The 23355-nt window shown below is 35.9% G+C and overlaps 3 protein-coding genes across 4 annotated transcripts in view; 1 reads left to right on the plus strand and 2 right to left on the minus strand.

The window, feature by feature from the left end:
* Positions 1-7012, minus strand: part of LOC121322545 (dual 3',5'-cyclic-AMP and -GMP phosphodiesterase 11A) — a 70772-nt gene extending 63760 nt beyond the window's left edge. Inside the window, exons 1-3 of one of the 2 annotated variants that reach the window (XM_041262652.1) lie at positions 6779-7012; positions 6136-6739; positions 3288-3446 (exon numbers count right to left, since the gene is read on the minus strand). In XM_041262652.1, the coding sequence (XP_041118586.1) occupies positions 3288-3446; positions 6136-6739; positions 6779-6951 (936 nt within the window). In that variant the 5' untranslated portion in view covers positions 6952-7012. Of the gene's footprint in view, positions 1-3287; positions 3447-6135 lie in introns of both variants that reach the window. The other variant, XM_041262651.1, reaches the window with a different exon arrangement.
* A 3702-nt stretch (positions 7013-10714) lies between these two features.
* Positions 10715-12472, minus strand: LOC121322546 (cytochrome c, somatic). Its single transcript, XM_041262653.1, has 3 exons — positions 12365-12472; positions 11124-11299; positions 10715-11030 (listed from the first exon to the last, which is right to left on the minus strand). The coding sequence occupies exons 2-3, from the start codon at positions 11290-11292 to the stop codon at positions 10882-10884; spliced, it is 318 nt and encodes a 105-aa protein (XP_041118587.1). The 5' UTR covers positions 11293-11299; positions 12365-12472; the 3' UTR covers positions 10715-10881.
* A 1482-nt stretch (positions 12473-13954) lies between these two features.
* LOC121322592 (RNA-binding protein 45-like) lies at positions 13955-22562 on the plus strand. The gene is made up of 10 exons (XM_041262734.1): positions 13955-14407; positions 17221-17343; positions 18160-18286; positions 18522-18644; positions 18824-18997; positions 19099-19228; positions 19488-19584; positions 19910-20073; positions 20678-20894; positions 21950-22562. Exons 1-9 carry the CDS (start codon positions 14132-14134, stop codon positions 20868-20870), a joined length of 1407 nt encoding a protein of 468 aa, XP_041118668.1. The 5' UTR covers positions 13955-14131; the 3' UTR covers positions 20871-20894; positions 21950-22562.
* Positions 22563-23355: the final 793 nt, after the last annotated feature.

Below are 23355 nucleotides of genomic sequence, written 5' to 3' on the forward strand. Positions count from 1 at the left end.
TGAATGTTATGGAAGTCACTATTTGGTTATTGTGTTATTATGAATGCTGTGGAAGCCACTATTTGGTTATTGTGTTATTGTGAATGCTGTGGAAGTCACTATTTGGTTATTGTGTTATTGTGAATGCTGTGGAAGTCACTATTTGGTTATTGTGTTATTGTGAATGCTGTGGAAGTCACTATTTGGTTATTGTGTTATTGTGAATGCTGTGAAAGCCACTATTTGGTTAATTGTGAATGCTGTGGAAGCACTATTTGGTTATTGTGTTATTGTGAATGCTGTGGAAGCCACTATTTGGTTATTGTGTTATTGTGAATGCTGTGAAAGCCACTATTTGGTTATTGTGTTATTGTGAATGCTATGGAAGCCACTATTTGGTTATTGTGTTATTGTGAATGCTGTGGAAGTCACTATTTGGTTATTGTGTTATTGTGAATGCTGTGAAAGCCACTATTTGGTTATTGTGTTGTTGTGAATGCTGTGGAAGCCACTATTTGCAGGGTATTTATCTTAATCAACCAAATCCCAAGACAATAACCTCAAAAGTCCTGAAAGTTCGATTTTAATACTTTGACTACATTTCTCATTGTAACCTTTTATATCTTAGCTTAACCCTCCCTCTGTGTCTCACCCAATAACATATTGTACATACACACACACACACACACACACACACACAAAATCTGGTTGCCCATGATTTTTTTTTTTTTTAATAACAAGTGGTCACCTTGCTTTGAGTATGAAGTCCATTTGTCATCTCTAGAGCTTCACAACAATAGGGCTATCAGTTTGCATTTGTGAACACACTGAAAAGAGTTTTGAAAGACATTAGGTGATTCTCAAATGCATTCTTATGCTGCTTTCCTTATTAAACCCTGGGGAATTAAGGCTGAACAAGCACACATCCATCTGGACTCCTCAGCACTAATTGAGCAATAAATACCAGCCCTCATTGTTAACAATGCAGACTGTACAATTACTAAATAATTAGAACATAAGTCTTAACACTAGAAAAGCACAGGTCAGCCGCTTCTTACTGACTGATTTGAAACCCTGCCAGTATCTTAAATAATCTATACTGGCTTTCACTAAAAGCCAAACCATGTATCAATAAATGAAACTCAGGAAGAACACTGTTCTGTATATAGAGCATCTTTACACCAAATAATCTGAGTTCTTGGTCTGTTATCATTCCTGCATTTGAGCCCAAATGTAAACTGAGGAATGGCTCCATATATCATGAAATCTACCCAAATGAGCTATTATCATATGGTCAAAATATCAACAAAATAAAAACTAAAGGGCGCACTAAAATCTTTAATTGTAGGGAATAATGCAGGCAACAATATGCATTGTAATTCTCTCAACGACTATAATATAAACTCATCACAGAGAACTCAGGGTAAGTTTGACGAATGAGAATCCAGATGAATGATGACATTATTACATCCTCCACTTAAAAGCTACACTGCAGCTACACTGTAACTTGCTAAATACATGTTGTTAGCATATAATGTTCCGTCCTGACGATCATAGCATTGTGTTGTAACAGCATGAAGTAAATATTAGTAAACAGTAACTGCAGTGTCATTTTGTGTACCTGTATTTTGAAATATATCCAAAAAGTGTTTAATCTAGTCATATAATGTGATTGCTTTCCATGCTTATTAACAGTGGAAATGCTTAAGTAAAAGTGATTTTATTCAATCTCCACTCATTTATTTTGTTATTCATACTTTTTTTGTTGTTTTTTAGCAACAAATTAAAATTATTAATGGATACTGTACATGCTGTTACTTATTCCTTCAAAGAAATAACAGGATTTTATTTTTCAGAGAGATATTTTAGACATAGGGTCTATAGTGAACATTTTAGTTCCAAACCTTAATTGAGTAAGGACCAGGATAGGAGTCTAGCATTTCAGAGAACCACTTATTCAACTGGACAGTCCCAGCATCAGCAACATTGGTATACTCTATCTAATAGAGAAAAGATTAAAGAAAGTTGCTATGAGTAGACACTTTCATTTGTGCTGTTTCTAGTCTTTAGTATTGTTATTGATCCATCTAGCTGTGGAGTTTAATGAAAACCTTATTTTCATCATTAGCTTTAATGTGGAGAGCAGACCTAGACCTCTTAAATATCTTGTGTTGTTCTCAGAATGTTCCTATGTATGTAAATCAGGATATAGACAAGGGCTGTTGAGCTTGTCCAGTTTATAAATGGATTAGAACTGCAAACACATTAGGGTGGTGGATTGGGCACTGTTTTTGGTCTGTCTAATTAGGCACCATCACTGTCAGATGCCAAACAAGTACAGCATAATGGGTGTTTACTGCATCAAGCTAACGTAGGTCAGTGCTTGTTGAGTTTGCTGCAGCCAATAAAGGGTTATCTGTGTTCAAACTGCTTTTTCTTAAGCCTCTCCACAATACTTTCTTTATATATATATATATATATATATATATATATATATATATATATATATATATATATATATATATATATATATATATACACACACACAGAGATAGGGGAGAAAGAGAAAGACGAGTGTATTAAAAAGCTGTAAAATTCCACTGAGGCGATCTGATGAATAAATACCAATCACAACCATATCCCTGAGATGATATTGTATAATATGTACTGTTTACCAACTTTTTCAGAATAGACCCAGTAGAAAACCTTCTACAAACTTGCATGCAAAATGTAATAATAAAATAAAACATGGCCTAGAGAAATATAGTAAAGTATATTAAAAGCAAACCGTGGTAAGCTATGGTAAAGGCTTACTATAACTATTAGTAAAGCATGTGAAACTGCAACATTACTAAAGTAAACTTTTATAAAGGATATGTTGTGCATTATTATTGAAGTCACAATGCCTAACCATCCAACCAGTAAACTGAGCAGAACTCCCAAATTCCAAGCTATTGGATGTCTTCAGGGTGCATGGTGCCCACAGTGAAAAAACACAATTCATGGTCCAATAGGAAAATAAATGTGTTATCAGTTACACAGCTTCAAGCTATGTTTTTAATGTACAAAAAAATATATATTCCTGTCACTGATGGCTAATGACAAAACAGTCATATGGGCTTCAATGGAAAACTGGTTCTGCCCAGACATTTTTACATTAAAAGTAAATACATAATAATGCAGTTTAACAGACATAACATGCATGTGTGGGAGAAAATTAGTCTGGATTTCACTGTTCCAGGTAGCATGAAAGGTTTATGTGTTTTATATAAGTTTGGAAAAACAGCATGCAGTACATTAGTTCATACCTTTTCATCATCCTCTGTGAACAGAGCACCCCTTGGATTTTTATTAATGGCCTGAGCAACTCCAATGATCTCCCCATCACTGTTTCCAATAGGCATGCACAGCAGGGACTTGGTCTTGTATCCCGTTAGCTTATCAATTTCATTACTGAATCGATGGTCCTATGAACCATGACAAAAAAATAAATAAATAAATACGAAGACAGCTTATTTATTCAAACACAATGGGTAATTTCATTCAATAGGCGCCAAATACCGACTGTGAAATATAACTGTAACAAATGTATAGTGCAGAAAGACTACCGTAGACATTATTAATAGACTGTACTTTTATTGTGATCTCATGACAGTATAATTTCATATGTTCATTTGTGTATGAGTTTGTTTTATGGCAAGTTTCCCTATCAGAACTACAAAAGTGTATTTTTTTTTTACATTGTGAAAGCTGCTTGCTGTCCAATGTATTCAAATTGGGGTAATTTAATTTGACAGATTTCTTTTGTATGTCATGCTGCACAATGGCTCATAAGCTGCATTGTTATCTGCATGAATTTATATAAGGTTGACTATAACATAGTATCCTAGCTTATTATATGATTTCATTAGTCAAGACGAATAATTGTCACCAACTAATGAAAAATAAAAACCATGAAAGTCATATTTATTCTTAGTAAACAAGTGTAATATGGTGTGTTGTAAGCCATAATATGACATGCATGCCTCATACAAGTGGATTCTAATATTGTAGTTATTGTATATTGTATGTAGTTGTGGCACTCAAGGGGTGTACTAAAGCCATAATTCATTCTGAAATAACCCCATAGATAACTTGGTACTCTTGCTAATGATCTCTATACAACCCTGCTTTAGACTGTGTTTGCTTAGAAAATTCTCTATAAAGATGAATTGCTTTAAGAACCAGGTTTGCTTGCATTTGAACTTACCAATGGTCATATTTATTTTCAGCTCAAATTATTTAATATTTCTCCAGACACCTTCCCAGAGATTTCATACATCAACCTTTGGGGAATGCAGCATTTAACAATATAATGTTACTTAATTTTGGTTCAGAGAAAACCTTAAAAATTATCTAAATAAAATACAGACTCAACCTTTAAAGTCGATTCCACTGTTAAAGTCGAAAACAGAAGGTTTACTAATTGAAAACAAAGGTCAAAACAAACTACATCTTCATCACAAGGAGGAGCCAGTTCTTTATTGTTCTAATTAAAATGGTCGCTGGACATAAAAGAATATCACTGGTATGAACGTTTAAATGGATAACGCATTAAATAAAAAAGTTCAGCAATTATAATAATTTATTATCTAAATACAAGTCGCCCCCTGCTGACAAGTTTTTAACAATACTCCTGGATAAAATACAACAGTCATTCCTGGTGTGGCTTCCTCACACCCGTTTTTTTTTTTGTTTTGTTTTGTTTTTGTTTTTTTTTTTTTTTGTTTTAACGTCATACTGAGCAAGTTATGCGTTCTGCGGGTCGCTAAATCACCCAACTAAAATGCAATGTCAGGTCATTTTCAACACCTGAACGATTTAACTTGCCTAATTTCATTATTCTCCATGATGTGTATAAATTAAATGATCATTACCTCTTTTCTGAGCTTGTCATCTCGTTTGCTAGTTCTAACATTTTATTGACACCTCCTTTATTTTGTAAATGCCTGCTGTTATACGCTGTTATATGCTGTTATATGCTGTTATACATAAATACTAATACTGACAAAACCATCTTGCGTGTCTTTTTAATTTTTAAAGGGCACTTCATATGACCAATTATTCCAAAGGTGCATCTGTGGTCTGTCTATGCAGATTATTCTTACTATATTAACAAATTTCAAGATGCAATATTGTTGTGAGATGCATCACACACTATGCTAAACATTTGTAATAATAATAATAATAATAATAATAATAATTATTATTATTATTATTATTATAATAATAATAATAATAATAATAATAATAATAATAATAATAATAATAACAAAAACGTGTCATGGTGGTGCTTCAAAACTTTAATGTTGTACCACCATACAAGATTAACAATATTCATGTGACACAATATTCAGTTTAGCCTAATGTGGATGAACTGCAGTGGCAGTATTTGTTTAGATTAACGACAGGTAGTTCAGCTTCTGGATCACAAGATGGTACTGCTACTATAACATACAACTGATGGAGGCTAAATTACATGCAGTATTCAAGCTCTACTCGCTCAGAATGAGTGTGTTATACTGTTGATATGTGTACTTGGAACTTATATAGAGCTGGCAATTAAAACGTTAGTTTACAACGTAAGAATAAAACTATAAAGACAAAACGAATAACTGGTATGATCTTTTAAAACACACTACGGCCTTCGTGTAGTCTACTTTATGTACTGGTGTGTGCATGTTATCGTGCTGTAAACGTCTATGAAATGTACACTGTTAAACCAAATGTTTAGAAATAAAACATACATCCTACGGAACAGATTATAAACACGTTTTAGTATTTGTTTAAATCATTTTAAACTATACTAATACAAAAAAAAAAAGATTATAATAAATAAAAAATATTACAGTCAGGGTAAAGTAGCCTATATAAAACTAAAAATGTGTTTAAAATCGATTGCAAGCTGTATGTTCAATGCTTAAAAACATACAGTGTAATCTATATTTTTAATTAACTTTAATGGTTTTAAAACAAATTAGGAAAGACTATTCGTATTGTTATTCCTAATATTAATAATATGTTCTTCTTGCTATGTGTGCTTTTAATTGTTTAACAGCAGGCATCCCTCGGTGTTATTGCGGAAAACGTTATATCGTATAATGTAATGAAACGTACCTGGTAAGCATCTGGTATATTAACAGTCTCCCCATGCTCAGCAACATATCCAATTATTCCTTTTCCCCACGGCACCTGAACTTCATCAGAGTTATTCGTACTCAAAGCAGGCAGCACTGTGGCCCCCGCGTGCACATCAAAGAATTTAGACACCAGAGTTCTCTTATTGGCGGGGCCTTCCACCAGAAACAAGGAGCAACGGTCAGCATCTACCATCATGCAGACAAAAACGAGGATTTTGTAGCTAAGACTAGTTAAATCCAAATCATTGGAAATGTCTTTCACCAGTTCAAGAAAGAACTCCCTTTCGTTATTGTGCTTGAGATAGTATTTGAAATCAATCGCTGTGGAAGGATATTGGGGTATGTTGACTCGAGATTCCAGAAGAGCACTCAAAATGTGGGCTGTAGTCGGGGGCAAGGAGCTGGCTTTCCGCAGGAGAGCTCTTCTTCTCATGCTTGTCAGGGGCTCCTGTGCCCTCGAATTTTCATCGTATGTCCTGTTAGCATGCACGGCTTTGGACCTCGCAAAAGTTTTCCTCAGTTCCTTCTGTGAGGGTCTTTTTTGTAGACCATCACCCCTGTGGATCCAACAGCCCTTGCCGCTGGTAGTACTACCACCGCTGCTGCTCCCAGTACTTCGCGTTTTGTCAGTGTCAGTGCTCGGATTTACTGGTGTTTTATTCACCTGATGATTTTTTAGCCATTTCTCAACCATGCTATGTTTTCCCTTCCTATTCAGATAGTCTTCGAATAACTCTGGATGTTTGTCGAGAAAGCTTTCTACATCAGAAAAGGCCATATTCGGAACAGACATATTTGCAATGTCGAAAACCCTGTCAAACTTTTAATTAACATAAACGCATGGTATAATAGTATTTAAGTATTCAAATCGCAACAACACAAAATAATCCACGCGTGCATTTGTGCATTTTAATGTCTTCAGTGCTCCATTGAAATACATAGAGGAAACGGTTCTCTTCAGCTTTCCTCTTGTTTGTTCTCAAACATTTCTTCGGCTTACACACGCTACCAGCAAATGATAGCGCAACTCTCCGCTCTAAACTTGGAACCCTTGCACGCTGATGCTATAGAGCTCAGTCGCACTGACAGCGAACGAAGATCCTCCCCGAAAAGTAGTGACGTAGGTGGGTTTGTTCTGCACACACTTAACCCCTCCCCTTGACACATTACATTCATTATTAGGCCATCCCTTTGTGAACATTAGTTTTTTTTTCTTCTTCAAATAAATAGAAATTGACATGTTCAGAGCATTCTTGGCATAGAATATTCAGCACAGACAGAAGTGTCTGTACAGTTGTCTGCTACATTATTGCTTGTATTTCATTCCTTGGGGTTCCATATGATAAATGCATGTATGGATGAATTAGTTATTTATCAACATTATATCTCACATATGCGCATTTGTTTATTCCAATATATTTACACATATAGATCGTGGATAGTTGTCAACTGAGAGATGGCATGTGGGCTATGCTGGATTATATTATGCAATGTTTAAATTATTCAAAATAATAATTATGTATATTAAACAAGTATGCAACAGTTATTAGGCTTCTGCAAAGCATATCGAGATTGTAAGGTCGCGTTCTACATTGTGAGTGTTTATGGATAAGAAGCATTACACTGGTCGTACTGTTGAGTTTAATTGAATTATGTAATGTATATCTTACAGTACAGTGACCTCAGCAAAACATGATCAGCCGGTTCAATTAAAGCGCATCAGAAAATTCAGTATATTTGCAAAACGAGCCTGTCTGCGTTTCTGCATTCACTGATGCATCATGCATGCGAGGTTTTTTCTTGGCGCATCCTACGCCATGAAGCTAAACGAAAAGCGGGACTTAAGTGCACTACTGCTTTGAAAAGGAATGCAATATTGCTTACACCAATATAAATGGTTTAAATAGTAAAGAATCATACCATATTCAAACCAGTTTTGTGTGTGCTTGGACAATTTTCATATACAATACATAATATATCATGCATCTCTATTTACTGTAATTTGATTAAGATGGTAATCTTAAACCAGGCAATAACCATTGATGGGTAATACATTGAAATTGGATTGTAAATAAATATCCGAAAAAAATAAAATGTACATTATGAGAGGCAATAGTGGAAATGTAGCAAGTAGTGTCCAATAATGACAAACCCCTATCAAACTTACTAGACTGAAACTGAAAAGGAATATACTTCAGCATAAGGTACCTTATTACAAGTATAACAGTTCATGTTTCAAATGCAGTTATACAGTATTCCCTTACTCTGGAAGTTACAGTATTTCCAGTAACCATTTGTGAACTGGTTGTCCTTTAAATGTCCAATTTTGATACCCCAAGTGGACTACACACTACAATACTGTAGCACAGGACCTCAATACACCCTAGTTGATCTGCTCTATCCAGGGTTGGTTGTGGTATGTAGGATTATTTTTTTTAGTTCCTCATTCCAAAAGCATGTGATTCTGTTTGTCTTATAATTGGATGCTTATTTTAGTATTACTGGCTATTATACCGTCTGGTCTATAGAGGTAGTACGAAGCAGCCGGGCAGAGCACAGTTGAAAGCTCACCAATCTTGCAATTTCTTTGGAATCAGAAATTACTCAAAAGGAGCTGTCCACTAGGTACATTCTAATACAGTGAAAAGCAATATAAAATGGGATACTTGTAGGGGCTCCAGAGTGGTGCATATAGGAAAAGCACTTCTGAGCGGAGAGCAGGATGCGCCCTATAGCCTGGAGGTCGCTGGTTGAAGTCCAGGCTATTCTACCTGCCGTAGACGGGAGCTCCCAGGGGGCATTGCACAATTAGCTGAGTGACCCTTGTTGTCTGGCCAGGCGCCTGCGGGCTTGCCTTTAAGCTGCCCAGAGCTGTGTTAAACCCCAACGATGTTGCTCTGAGGTGGCTACACAGTGAGTCTGCAGTGTGAAAATAAATGATCGCACATGCTTCTGAGGACAGCGTGTGTTCGTCTTCACTGCTCCCGAGTCAGCACCGGGGTGGTAGCGGTGAGCTGAGCCTAAAAACAATTGGATATGCCAAATTGGGAGAAAATAATAAAATAATTGGCAATTACTAAATAAAAATAAAGAATACTGGAGAAAACGAAAGCATGGAGAACAAAAAAAATAAATTAAAGCTATGTTATCATGGTGCATGTAATTTGGCTGTTATATGTTCAGGTATACCAAGAATGTTAAGTGTTTTGAGTGGGGTAAAATGGGCAATATAAGCACTACTGTGTTGGAGGACAGTATATATTTAATTACAAATATTATATTTAACTACATTCATGCAATTGCACCAGTTTAACTTACCCTGCCATTATTTCCTTTAACAGTTCAATTTAAGAGCAATAGAAGTGTAACCCCCTATTTAAATGTGGTCAAAATGCACACTCTGATAGTGGTTGTGGATGATGTGAATAGTAATGACTTGGTCTTAACATGTGCTGATTGCACATTATATAGTATTTTTGAAATTATTAAGTGAATTGGCATTGTACCCTCAAATTACATTTAACTTACCATCTTATAATGATTGCTATCAATCTTAGTGGATCTAGGTTTTATTAAGCTAATCATTTTTCTCCAGATCTGCCTTCAAGTTTGTTTGGAGAATTCAAAGTACAAGGATGGAACAGACTTCCTCATTCCGTTCAAATCGCATGACTGTGTGACCTTTCATCCCCACCTGGCAGAGTTGAAAGATCATCTTGTCACAGGACTCCAGACAAATTCACAACCTAGTAAAGGCAGATTTAAAGAAAAAATGGGAATAACTATTGGAGCAACAGATTTGGGAACCACGTAGAACGATTATAAATATAAAAATAAAAGTAAATCTAAACAAGACATAGGACATTAAGTTATTGTATTTTAAATTCTCTTTAGCACAATTCTCTTTAAAGTGAATAGCAGAATAATTCTGCTGTTTCCTGCAGTATCACTGGATTTCTCCTCTAAGTAAAGACAAACATATCACATTACTCAATATATGGTAATTAAGTATCTGTCATTGTCTTATGCCAGATGCCTCAGTGACCTTCAAGTGACATGCAGATTATACAAATAGGTTTAGAGGTGTGCTCAATCCATTATAGTTTCTGTTGACAAGACTATTGCTTCTGACAACCATTCTAAACAGGCAACACCCAACTAATTTAGTACTGGTTTCACACCCTCACATGTTGGGAAATAACACTAAAAGGTTACAACAGTTTTCCACCCCATGAGTAAGAAGCTAGATAATAGGTTTCTGAATGACCTCTCAAATGTATCACGGTATTTCTGCCAAATCATAATTTGAACTACTGTAACATTCTCTAAATTGTAGTGAGGACCTAATGAATGATGCCATTTATTACCAAAGTCATACAATGGGCTGAAAGAATTGCTTTATAAAATAAAAATTAACAAAAAAAAAAAAAAAAAAACAGATAGAAGTAGATTTGACAGTTTAGTAATTACACTGCAGATAAAAAGCCTTAAGACATTAACTGCAGCACATGCATATTGGTATTCCTCTTATATGGCTCAATTAAAACAAAGGGATCTTGAGCATAAAATTGCTTTTATTTGAGGTTCTAGCAACAAAATGGTCATTGCAAGATGTCAAGAATGACACAAGGCCTCAACAGTTTAAAAACCATTTTACCAAAGATTAAAGGGACAGCACCTTACAGCGATCAGTACATTGAAAATTAATATAGGATTACACATTCTACTCGGCTGTTGCCTTTTTCAAATACGCAATTAAGTCAGCACGCTCATTCTTCTTCTTGATGCCGGCAAAAATCATTTTAGTTCCTGGAATATATTTCTTTGGGTTTTCCAAGTAGATCATGAGTGTATCTTCTCCCCAGGTAACACCTAGAGAAAAGGGAAATATAAATACAAAAATAAATACACATACAAGGCTAAGCGCTGGATACAGACCCTTCTCAAAATTGTGTTTGCTTTTACCTTTGCTCTTATTTGCCTCCGTGTAAGAAAAGCCTTCTGCTTGTCCTGTTTTGCGGCCAAACAGTCCCCACAGGTTTGGGCCAACCTTGTGCTTCCCATTCTTTTCAACTGTGTGGCACTGTGCACACTTCTGGACAAAAGCCTTTTTTCCCTTCTCTATGTCAGCCATGTTTGTCCTGTGGGAATGAAATAAATGCAAACAAATTTTACATCTGGTATGTCAAATGCCACTGTACTGCTGTTGCAAAGAATCTTTGCCATCTCATGAAAAGTTCAAGTATATGAAAACACAAAAACATATAAGCCAAATAAATACTTGCCAAGCTAACAACTTTAGTAAGCATTCATACCAAAACTGTAGAACAATGACCTTCAACTACCCACTACAAAAAGGAAATACAGCACAAGATATAAATCCACCACTATGGCCTCAATTCTTTCACTTGTATACATAGATGTCCTACTTTTGACAATGTTCATGGTAGCGTGAGATAAAACTATCTACCAGCATTAAAAGAATATATTGTACTAAAATAAAAAAGTTATAAAAAAAATCACGTAACGTCACCTGAACTGGAAATTAATGTTTAAAAGGATTAAAGTGCAAAGGGAAATGACAGGTTAACTAGATTAATCAACGTAAATCTAGTTATCAACTGCAGTCCAAGAATTACTGGCACATGTAGTATTTAAATAGATTGTACATAATCTGTTGATTTTACTGTAAATTAAGTGACATGCGCCCTGTAATGAGTAGTAGCAAACCTTTACTTACACAACAGTACAGCGGTGTATGAAAATTTACATTTCTAAAAGGAAAAATAATAAATTACAGTCTAAAGCTCAAACATTGTCCAAAACGAGTCGAAGCCACCTCATCATTTCCCTCCAGGCAAATGACGGGAATCGCCCAGGAAGGGGGGATTTTTGTTATATAAAATAACCAAAACCCTCGTGTTACACAATATGCCCACATCACAATAGTCTTTCACCGCATAACGAGCTGAACAGGGTGTATAACGACAATGGAACCGCTGTATCAATGTTTGACTGAACTATACCGGGCCTACAGCCTCCTCAAATTCAATCCAAGACAAGGACACACATCTGAAGAAGTTGCATTACAGCAGCCAATTTAGTAATGTTAGCAAATCACCTTTTCCAAGTAAACAAACACAAAATACTCAAGGATTACTTAATTTTAGTACACCGTGATTATGAAAATATCAACCAAAGCTTACCTTTATATTAAAACCAAGACGGGCTGCTGCTTCCGCGCTTAGCAGAGTCTCCAACCGGCGCAATAGCACTTCCACAGTTCCGCTTGACGAAGGTCACACAATTTACAGGCAGGCACCGGTAAAATACGTCACAGAAAGCGCATCGCCCAATTACGTGTATTGAAGTCACGTCTCCTATGACGACAACTGCAAGTTTTACACGGCAATTTCCATATAATGAATTAGGGCAGGTTTCGGAAGATTGCCATGCTGCTAGACAGCTGTAAGACGTAGTAAGATACAAAGACTGTTCTGTATTTAATTATCTGGCGTGAAGTGTCTCTCTCGCTTATATTTCCCTCACCACTTGTAGAAAACTGTTAGGAAGACAGACTCCCCCCTCATTGCAGAATTGATGACAATAATTAAGGGTCTGGTTTGGGGTCACTTGTACCCAAACTCTTTCTATATATGCATTAACCATAACAGGTGATAACAATTACAGACCTGTCAACTCTACCTTATTTTCCGGGACTCTCCCGTGTTTTGGGCACTTCTCCCGGACAACTCCAGCGCCAGATTTTTCTCCTGTATTTTGCTAATACCCCCCCCCCCCCCCCCCCCCCCCTTATGATATTGTCTGCAAAATACATATCTGACCATCTGCGATGGCTCACTTTATGAGTCCCAGGCACCAAAGTAGCACACTCAGTGTATATCGAGGGAATGCTGAAATACATTCTGAAGGGGCTGCAAGTTGAAGAACACATTAAGTGAAATCGCTGGTATCAGCATTACACAGTCATTGAGTTTGAGCCTGTGCAATGTAAAGCAATAAAAACACAGTGTGATGCTACATTCCACTTGATCAAACGTCCAGATGGCAACAGCGGACATAAATGTTGCATACATTAGAACAATCAAGTGTGTAGGAATTTCTGTCAGTTTGTTGTGTGAGCTTTCACAACTTTTAACTTGTTTAACAGGTCATGATTTAAGCACTTCTGTTATTGATAATTCTTTTTTTTTTTTTTTTTTTTTTTTTAATAGTATAGGCATTAAGCATTCTCAAATAGCAATATGTATTTCAACATACACAAAGCAAGATGATAAAAGTGATTGTCCAGCATTTTCAACTATGGATCTAGTTTGGTTTTGTAGTAGCCTACAATTATGTTTCCTGAATGATATGATTCAAAGGTCAACAAATTAATATCTAATGTTCTATTCAAGTACAAAGTCATTTTAAGGAAATTGTTTCTCTAACTATTTCAGTCAAGAACAAATATAAACAGTCAATTATAATATTAGTAAAGATGTGTTTTATACATGTTTCCAAGAGCGGTGAAGTTTGGTTTTATAATGGAACCAAACTGTCTTGCTGCCCTTCTATTTTAAAATAGCGGTTAGATAGCTGCGGATATACTAAAAATGTGGACCCGGGCCGACAGATGGCGCTATTGGCTTCACGTTTAAGTAAGAGGGGAGTGTAGACTCTTGATTGGTATTTGTGAATGGCCTCTTTATCTCATAGGTTGAGAACGCACAATAAGGATGCGTTCACGGAAATCATTCTGCGCAGATTCTGTGCAGAATCAGACCAATTTAGCCAATGGTCTCCTAAGAATGATTTCCGTGAACGCACCCATTGGCTAAATTGGTCAGATTCTCCACAGCATCACAGCCACACGGGTTGTACTTTCTTCAAATCGTGGAGCCGCTTGATTGTGTTAGTACATCGTTTCAGCTTCTTCTAAATAGTCTGGTTCCGCAGAGATTATTACAGTGATGGATGATTCCAATGTTAGAACGTATGCAGATAGCCTTGATGATCCGCCAAACAGTCGGTTGTTCTTAGTGACAAGTAAATCCACTACCGATGAGGTAATCAGGGAGCATTTTTCAGTTTTCGGGGAGATTCAAGACATTTGGGTGGTAAAAGACAAACACACCAAAGAGTCGAAAGGAGTTGCCTTCGTTAAATTTGCCAAATCATCGCAGGCATGCAAAGCTATGGAAGACATGCACGGGAAATGTCTTGCCGAAGGAACAAAACCAATTAAGGTATATTATTATTATTATTATTATTATTGTTGTTATTGTTATTATTATTTTTTACGTAATATTTATCATGCATCTGGAAAAACGAATCGGATAATGCATAGTGTGAATGCAAGTGAATAAGTCCGTGCAGGCTAGTCTCAAATACCTTTGTAGAGCTTAATGTAATCATTGCAGAGAAACACGTGGCTGTCAACGCGACTCTTTCTTTCTTGACTTGTTTTGGTATTATTATTATTAAAATGTTAGTGAATATGTTTCTTTTAAATATGGAATAGGTTGAGTTGGAGTTAAAGAACAGTGCAAAGAAAAGGTAATGATTGTTTATATGGAGAAATCACACTTAAGTGATCACTCACTCTTAAGTACTGCTTCTGAAAAGCTGCAGAATAGGTAAATTGAAAGCATGTCAGTTAGTGTTCTCATAGAGATGCATTGGAATAGGAAGTTGGCGTACTGAGAAATTTGAGAAATACACGTCGGATAAGTCAAAATTAAATAAAGAAAACTGCATGGTCATATCGGGTATAATTTTCCTTTTTTTTGCACGCTTTCTTTCATCTATAGGATGGCAATATCAGCGGTTAATATAAGAAAGATTAATTTCTTTTGACGCCATAAATGGTACTAGATTATACTTTTTGGAGGAAAGTGCCATTCTCAATTGCTTTAGTTTAACAGAGATACCTGTAAAAATACACCCTAGATGACCCTTACAACCCATATGGTGTTTCCCAAAAGACAAAAATTCCCATCACCACAAAACTGCCATTAGTCTCATATCAATGACAGATGTTCATGTCGCAGTATTTGCACAGAATCTAGAGTTTATTAGTTAAATGAGAAGGTTTCCTTGACAAGTTCTGTCTTGGCAAATTTGACTGACTTTTGGTAACTCAGACAATACACGTATTAAGGTTAAATGTATTCTCTTAAATACTCTACGTGCATTTGCCAGTTGCCTGCATGTATAAACTTCAGTAAAGTGAAACAATGTTTTTTGTTTACAACCCCACATGTACCAACTATTTGTTTAGTGTATATTTGATATTTATGTTACTGGCAAAGACAGAAAATCGGCCAATGCTGTAATTTGCCGTTGCTCTTGGGCTCCCACATCAGAGCCTGGTCATTTGGGGCGATGTTGTTTTCTTAACATAAGCACTTCGGACATTAACCGGCAATTGTCAACAATTCCAAGTGAATCTCGGGCAAAGTGTGTAGCTGTGCCAATCTGTAGCAAATATCTTATAACGTGGGACAATATGCGTTCCACCTGTTGTCTTATTTTTAGCAGGAGTAAGCCTGGCCTGGCAACGCTATTTGTTTATTTTTTTTAAGAAAAAGGTACGCAGAAAGGAAAAAAAAAAAAAAAAACAGCCCGTTGTCTGGTTTTCTGATAGGAGTATATACCCTTAAAAAAGACGTCCTGGGTCATGCTTGTAAAGTTTGTAATCCATTGCAGTTCAGTCATTATAGTTTATGGAAAGATACTGAAAATCTGTGATTAACAACCAAAAAACTACAATGCAACCGTGTTATTGTTGTGTACGCCTTGCCCTGTCCTGTTGTTGGTTCTTCATTCCTAAACTTTGATCAGCAAAAACATTATTAATGAAGAATCATCTCGATTTGCATTACCGCATATTTCGTAATTTTTTAAACAGACTAATTTATACAATTTTCATCTGCTAGTAGTCGATTACCGTTTTACTGGTTCTGTGTTTCAAAGCATATACATGTTTTTGTTACTTTTCTCGTTCTTATCGAGCATTTGCAAATTTTGTGTAAATAAATCTTGGGTTTGATACATTTTCCTGTTTTTATATTTGCTATTAAGCAATTATTTTATTTTCAGTGAAGTGTATATTGCATCTGTTCTCTTATTTAGAAATAATAGTTAAATGTATTTGATTTCTAGAGCTGTTATAAATTGATCAGTGGTTTCTAAAATGGCGTATGCATTGTTGTTAATTTAAATCTGTGTAGTTGGTTCTGTCAAATATTGAATATATTTTGTAGAATAAAGCAACAAAGTATTTTAAGATATAAAAAGGTTGCTTTTTAATTTTTTTCCTCCAGTATATTTTAGTAGTTGTATTTAAGATTGTTTCAACATTGACCGTCTAATATTATATATAATATAGGCCGAATATTTATGACTACGTTGACCGACAAAATCTACCAACGATGTCATTGGGTTGCTTTTGTGAGGTGACAACAGTGCCCGGTCATTGGCCGACTTTGGCTGTAACACAGACACAAAAACTAGCTTTTCAAGCTGTAGCCTAATGTGTTTGAGTTAGGAGTCAGTATTGTTGCCTCCTTACTTCCATACAAAGGTGTGTGTTCGTTGTATTGAAAATTCACACTGAAGTAGTTAAGTTAGTTGAACAGTTGGTATGGCTTACTTGTAAAGCATGAGGTGTTTACTTTGTCTTGCATCAAACCACTTAGGATCAAAGGTATTGTATTTAGCCCTGCATTTTTACACTCAATTAATGTGTGTTTTTTTAAGCAGTGTCCTATGTACAATGCAACGTCAGTCACAGATCATGTACATCATACACTTGACCATCATCCAATTTGTGTGCTGTTTTTTTCCTTGTTTGTGATTCTTATTTGTAGTTAATTACAAAAAAAGTCTGGAAGTTGAATTGGATGCTGTATGTCTGAGTCTCACTACAATATACAGTGGAACACAGGCAGGCATTTTACAGGTTATAACAATTAGGCCCACTACGTTTTTAGTTTCTTTCACCCCAATGAGTTCAATATGAGGTCCTGTACAAGGTGGTTGTTTTCTGTGTTTGAAGGTGTTCATCGCCCAGTCCAGATCCTCTGGGAGTCATCGAGATGTTGAAGATGAAGAGCTGACCAGGATCTTTATTATGATTCCAAAAACATTTACAGAAGAGGATTTAAAGGAAAAATTCAAGGTAAGGAGAAATTGCTGTAAGAATTGCTGCAAGTCATCTGTAAAATGCAAGAGATGCAGTTGTGCAAAACCTTTTGATTTGTTAGCGATTCACTTTGTATGTAGGATTACTGTTTCCCATTTGTACATGAATGTCCAAAGAATTCAGCTTGCTCGCTTTGTGGTACATGGAACAACATTTCAAAAGGGTCTAAAATTTCAAGTAAGTACATTACTGAGATATTTGAATGTGCAATGTATAGGCCATTCCCCCAAAAAACTGCTAGTTTGCACTGTGAAACTTTTTGTTGTATCAGCACTTGTAGTCTGTGCTCTAGTAAATATGCCACCTACAAAGACCAGTGTTATTGCAGTAGCAGGAAAACCGTGCTGCTTTCTAACTAGTGAGAAATGTGTTAGACTTTCCTGTGTCTAATGCGTAAGAAGACAACAAAAAATAAAAACACAGAAAAAAATCTCTTTTCTCGTCGCACACAGTACATCCTTATTAAATCCTAGCATTATATCACTTGTAATCACAATTTAGTTTTCTTTGTGTTTATTTTCAGGCTTCTATTTGACATGTGTTTTGTGCTTACTCCTTATATTTTAGTAAAAGATCACCTCGTTATTCGCAAATAATTTTTTTTTTATTCACATACTGTACCAGAACACCTGGCTAGTCCACTTGAGGGGATAGCAAATAGGAAGGGGTTACACAATCCGGAGGTTGTGGTTTTTGAGAAGACTGTCAGTTTCCTTCCTCATCTAACTGAAGTGTACTTTCAAATTTAATAATATTACTAATGCATTCATAACAGTGTCAGTTTTTCCTTAGGAATATGGCGACATTGAGTATTGCATTGTTATAAGGAATAAGACCACAGGAGAAAGTAAAGGTTTGGGCTATGTGAGATACTTGAAGCCTTCCCAAGCAGCCATGGCTATTGAAAACTGTGACAGAAGTAAGAGCATTGTTTCATACTACTTTTTTTTTTTTTTTTTTCATATAGCAAAAAATAATGTATGCAAAAACGCACAACAGCCTAGCCCAAATCTTGTTTTCTGTAAGAACTTGGTAATAAGTGTCACCAAGTGTTAATGCATTGTTGAATTTTATTACTGCTTGGAATATACATTGTCACCCCAGCATGTCCTCCTTCATTTCCAAATCTTAACAAAGTCTTCTCTTGTATGCAGATTACAGAGCAATACTTGCAGAACCCAAAAACAGAACTTCTGCTTCCTGTGAGAATGATTATTTCAATACTCCAAGATCTGATCACATGAGCTACGATCCTGGAATGAATTCATATCCATTTGGTATGTTATCACCTCCCTTAAAGTAACCTTACAGTGATAATCAGTGTGTTTAAAGAAAGGTAATCAAATATAGTCAAGAATATGAAGTTCAATTCAAGTTTTCTGCAGAAAGCAGCAGTTTTGATTGTACATGACTTGCCCTGTTCTGGTTCTGACTGTGATTCTCTCCATGTGTGCAGCTGAAGCCGGTAATTTTGGAGTGAATGAGATGAGAGGCAGTGACTCGATCACGAAATGTCTGTTGGTCTCTTCCCGAGCCAGTCTGTCACAGGAACAGATGTTTAATCTTTTTGACCTCATTCCTGGCCTGGATAATTGTGAAATGCAGAGAGATCCTTATGGATATAATAAAGGTACTAATCTTTCTTGTTTAAATCCACATGTCAGAAGTTTCTATGGTGAATATTCATGAAATTCTGGCTAATATATTTTGTTTGCTCAATTATATTACTAGGTCAAGCTGTGGTTCGGTATAATAATGTGGGATCAGCAGTATATGCGAAAGAAAAACTGCATGGTTTTGAATACCCTCCTGGAAATAGGCTGGTTGTTACCTACATTGAGGATGGAGATGAAAAGTCAAGGTAAGGCTAATTCAAAGAGTTTTGCACATTTTAGTCTTATCAAATGACACATATTTTTTCATTATCTGAAATTGTGGCCATAAATGGCCTTTCAGGTTTGATGCCATCTACCTTTGGCTTACTTGAAATGTTTTAGTTCTTGACCTCCTTTTAAAATAAATAAATAAATAAAATAAAATAGCCATTTGCTGAATGATGTGCTTGCTTTGAGACATAATTCAGTGTAAAGATACCTTAATGCTGCTGTCTGGTTTCACAGTCCTGTTGGAATGATGGCTTTGCAGCTGGTTGCCGCTCAGATGATGTCCATGGTGTGGAGCAGTCCAGTTGGTCAGCAATTAATGAAACCAAACTCTGTAAGTAATTTGATTATACAATTGATGCAGGGGAAATTCTTGTTCAGTTGAGCAAATGATTGGGTTATTTTGCAGGTATTTCTAGCAAAGAACAAGCTCTGCTATACAGAGTATCTATTGCTGGGCAACAGTTTCTGTATAACTTTGTTTTGGCCCTTTTTCTATGCATACAGTCAACAATGTACAGTGCTATGTCAACATCTAGAGTTTGTTGCACTTAAACACAATAGGCAGTCATGCCATTTGGGTTTGAATATATATTGGGTCACAGTTATTACCTTCTTTTAATGTGCAAATCTTTCAGTTTTGTGTTTTTGAATTTAAGGGGTACTCTTCTGGAAGCAGCACTCAGATGAATCGCTTGCAGACAGACGTCTCCTTGCCTCCACACAGAAAACTGGCTCCAGCTGATAGCAGAGTCAAGGAGAGGCTTTTTATAGTCTTTAATCCAGCTCCTTTGCCTGTAGATGTTTTGGAGGATGTTTTCTGGTAAGGAGGAGCTAAATTCATGTTCATTAAAGAGCATATATATTTTTTTATTCTGTGGTGCTTTGAGTAATTCCCTTTTTGGGGAAAAATGGGGTGTATAGTTCTGTTTTGTGTTGTATCTGGAAATGCTATCCTGTCTGTCTAGCTATCTAGCCAATTTCCACCAACTCAGTTATATGATGTATGTGTAGATGTACTGTATTAATAACGGAACGTACGTTTAGCTTGAGGAAAACAAAATCAGTGATATTGTACAATAACTGTTTCACAATCCTGGTCATAAGCTGGAACTCCAGCAGTTACTGTTTATTACTTTTTAGACCCTATTTTTCAAAGTAAAAAAGTTCTGTGTCTTTGTTAGTGCTATTAGTCCACAATAGTTTGAAAAGGTTTGAAACTATTGAAGTTGAAGTATTAGTTTGAAAAATCTTTGTTTGGAGAAAAATAAACTTAATCATAAGTAGTGTTCTTTTCTTGGTGTGGCAGTTAAGATACACATATAATGTTATAGTCCTTTTTGGGGGGTGGGAGTGGAGGTAAGACTAATATTCTGGGGTGCTATTGCTTGTTTTAAATGTTTCATTTGCCTCTTCCCCACCCACAGTCGATTTGGATCCCTCATAGAAGTGTACATTGTGCAGGGGCGCAATGTTGGATACATTAAATTTGCAGACAGAAAGAGTGCCAATGAGGCCATGATAACTTTGCACGGTAAAGTGATAAATGGAGTCAAACTCAAAGTGATGCTTGCCGATCCACCCAAAGAAGAATCTCATAAGCGACAGAGAACATATTAGATCATCTCAATGAAACTGGGATTGGTAAGTGATGAAAGGGTAAGCTGTTTTCTTTTCAGTGAGACCATCAGTTTGAGGCTTTATAATTTAAAACCTGCAATGTAGCAGTCTATGAATTTCTTCAATAAAACCATAATGTTACTACAATCCATTTTCAGCTGCAATGCAGTGTTGTATGCAAACACTGTTAACCTCTGTCGCCTTTGGAGTGACATTCAAGTTTAACCAGAATGAGTGCCAAACCATAGGACAATTTCCATCCTTTTTTGGGGAAGGAAAATTTGTTATCCACAGCAACTTTGCCCTTTTATTTTCAACAAGGAAGTTAGGAGGCTCAGTGGATTTTATTCACATGTTAATTTGCATTTGTTGCCAGCCCATGTGAATTCAAAAACCTTTTGTGCAAGGAGTTAATAATTACACAGATATTTGGGTATGTGGTTTCCAACTTTGAAGTAGAATTGCTAACAACAGTATTACTATTGACCACGGAAGATAATAGTGTAGATCAGACAGTATCAGTTTCCAAGGTCTGAAGATCAAACACTGACTGCAGTACAGAGAAATCTGTAGCCAAACGTCATGTGCATTTTTTCTTTTTGCTAATATTAAATGCTGCAGTATGAACCAATATAAGCAGTTTATTAGCCAACTTAAATTAAATCATCCAAACCATCCTATAATAACCATAATATCTAAAGAAATGCATGCTGAAAAAAGGAAACACATTTTCATGCAAGTGACATGCACATGTATTAGACAGTACAGCTCATTAATTAATACATGCTGAGAAACAAAAATATACACCAAAGACTAAAAGCATTTTTAGTATTATACTTGCAGCGTATTACAAGACAACCAAAAATGAAACGGTCTTGCAACACATACTGTATAATAACTGATTGGCTGAGCTATTACAGGCTACACTTGTCTGATTCTGATGCTGTGGATGTAGGACATGACAGTCTACTTGGTGATTGTACTGACACCTGCAATGTATTTAATCCTTGGCGATGGATATGTATGAGAGACTTTAATGTTGCATCTTCATGGTTGTGATGTGTTTTTTGTTTCTGCAGAAATGAGTTAAATGACATGACCCTCAGCATGACTGGTAGAAATGGTGACTGAGCCTGATTTACGACGGACAGTGACTTCCTTTTGGTGACATTGGTACTAACTGTATACACTTTTTTTTTTTTTTTTTTTTTTTTTAATAACACTGTTGGAGCTAAAGTCTTGACAGAAAATCAAAAGGTAATGGATCAAGTGACTGTGTATACTATATGTTAAATAGTTTAAGTTTTAATAAAACTTATTTTTTTTGCTCACTTATGGATTTGTGTGTTGTTTGTTTTCTTTGTTCGGATATTATGAAAAATGGAAGTGTTTTAAAAGCCAAATTGCTGGTGCTATAGATCTCAGTTTACAGGTCATGATGATAAATGCATAATTCCGCTATGATGTGTTGGGATTTTATACTAGTTTTGGTTCCTTTACTTGTTACATGGGTGTATTGGAAAAACCCTGCACATGGTTACAGCAATATTTTTGTCTTTTCAAGACTACAATACAGTAGACTGGTATTTGTTTATTTTTCATTTGAATTATTCTGTGTAGTTGAGCTTATTTTGTCATGTTTGTGTGTTTTGGTTCACATAATGTTCTGTATATTGCACTGTTATGACAGTTAATAAATCAGTAACTGCTTATTTATTCTTTCTCAATTTATCAATTATTCATAAACCCTAAAATACTTTTTTGATTTGATTACCTTAATGGTAGTGGTATCGTGTGTGTTTTTTTTTTTTTTTTTTTTTATGTATAGTTTTTACTGTATATAGTATAGTAGAATCTCAGAGTTATGAACTGTCCGGTCTATTGAACACCCCACTTTCAACCAGAAGTATGCAATCACTCAACTATATGTACAATGCAACAGATACATGCTCCTATAAACTGTGTGCTTGTCATAAAGGCGGCAAAATTACTGGATACATCTGTTGGTTCAGACAAAGGTGAGGCACATTTTGAAGCAAGGACGGGAAATTTTACTAGGAACGTTTTAGCTTTTAAACAAAGCACATTCCCCCCTGCCAAGGCTGAATGCCTGAGCAGACTGCATGAATGTTAACTCAGGTTTTCCTGGAAGTTTTAAATCGTAATGTAAATGTAGCCTTTTTCATTAAAGCGATTTTCAGAGTTACGATTAACCTCCATTACCAAGGTGTTCGTAGCTGACATAGGTTCTACTGTACTGACAGCGAAGTGTTGCCATGGGAACCCAGGGGTGCATAGAATGGTAATGATCATACTTGCATGCAAAATCAACTGCAGTCAGGCAAGTCATGGACTTCTCTTTTACATGTATAGTCATTTTGACGCCACAAAGTTGTCAATTACCTTTTCTAATGCCTGTTTACTCATTTTATATAATGTGTGTGTGTGTGTGTGTGTGTGTGTGTTTTTTCCTGACGAACACTAA

This window comes from Polyodon spathula, chromosome 11, assembly GCF_017654505.1.
Source record: "Polyodon spathula isolate WHYD16114869_AA chromosome 11, ASM1765450v1, whole genome shotgun sequence".
Classification (NCBI taxonomy): Eukaryota; Metazoa; Chordata; class Actinopteri; order Acipenseriformes; family Polyodontidae; genus Polyodon; species Polyodon spathula.

What these genes read in the sequence shown, in the direction of transcription:
- LOC121322546 (XM_041262653.1), bottom strand. Translation starts at nt 11,292, where the DNA reads ATGGCTGACATAGAGAAGGGAAAAAAGGCTTTTGTCCAGAAGTGTGCA. An exon ending in GGAGGCAAATAAGAGCAAAG is followed by an intron (nt 11,031 to 11,123) that starts GTAAAAGCAAAC and finishes CCTTTTCTCTAG; the next exon opens with GTGTTACCTGGGGAGAAGAT.
- LOC121322592 (XM_041262734.1), top strand. Translation starts at nt 14,132, where the DNA reads ATGGATGATTCCAATGTTAGAACGTATGCAGATAGCCTTGATGATCCG. An exon ending in AATGAATTCATATCCATTTG is followed by an intron (nt 18,645 to 18,823) that starts GTATGTTATCAC and finishes CCATGTGTGCAG; the next exon opens with CTGAAGCCGGTAATTTTGGA. An exon ending in GATGGAGATGAAAAGTCAAG is followed by an intron (nt 19,229 to 19,487) that starts GTAAGGCTAATT and finishes CTGGTTTCACAG; the next exon opens with TCCTGTTGGAATGATGGCTT.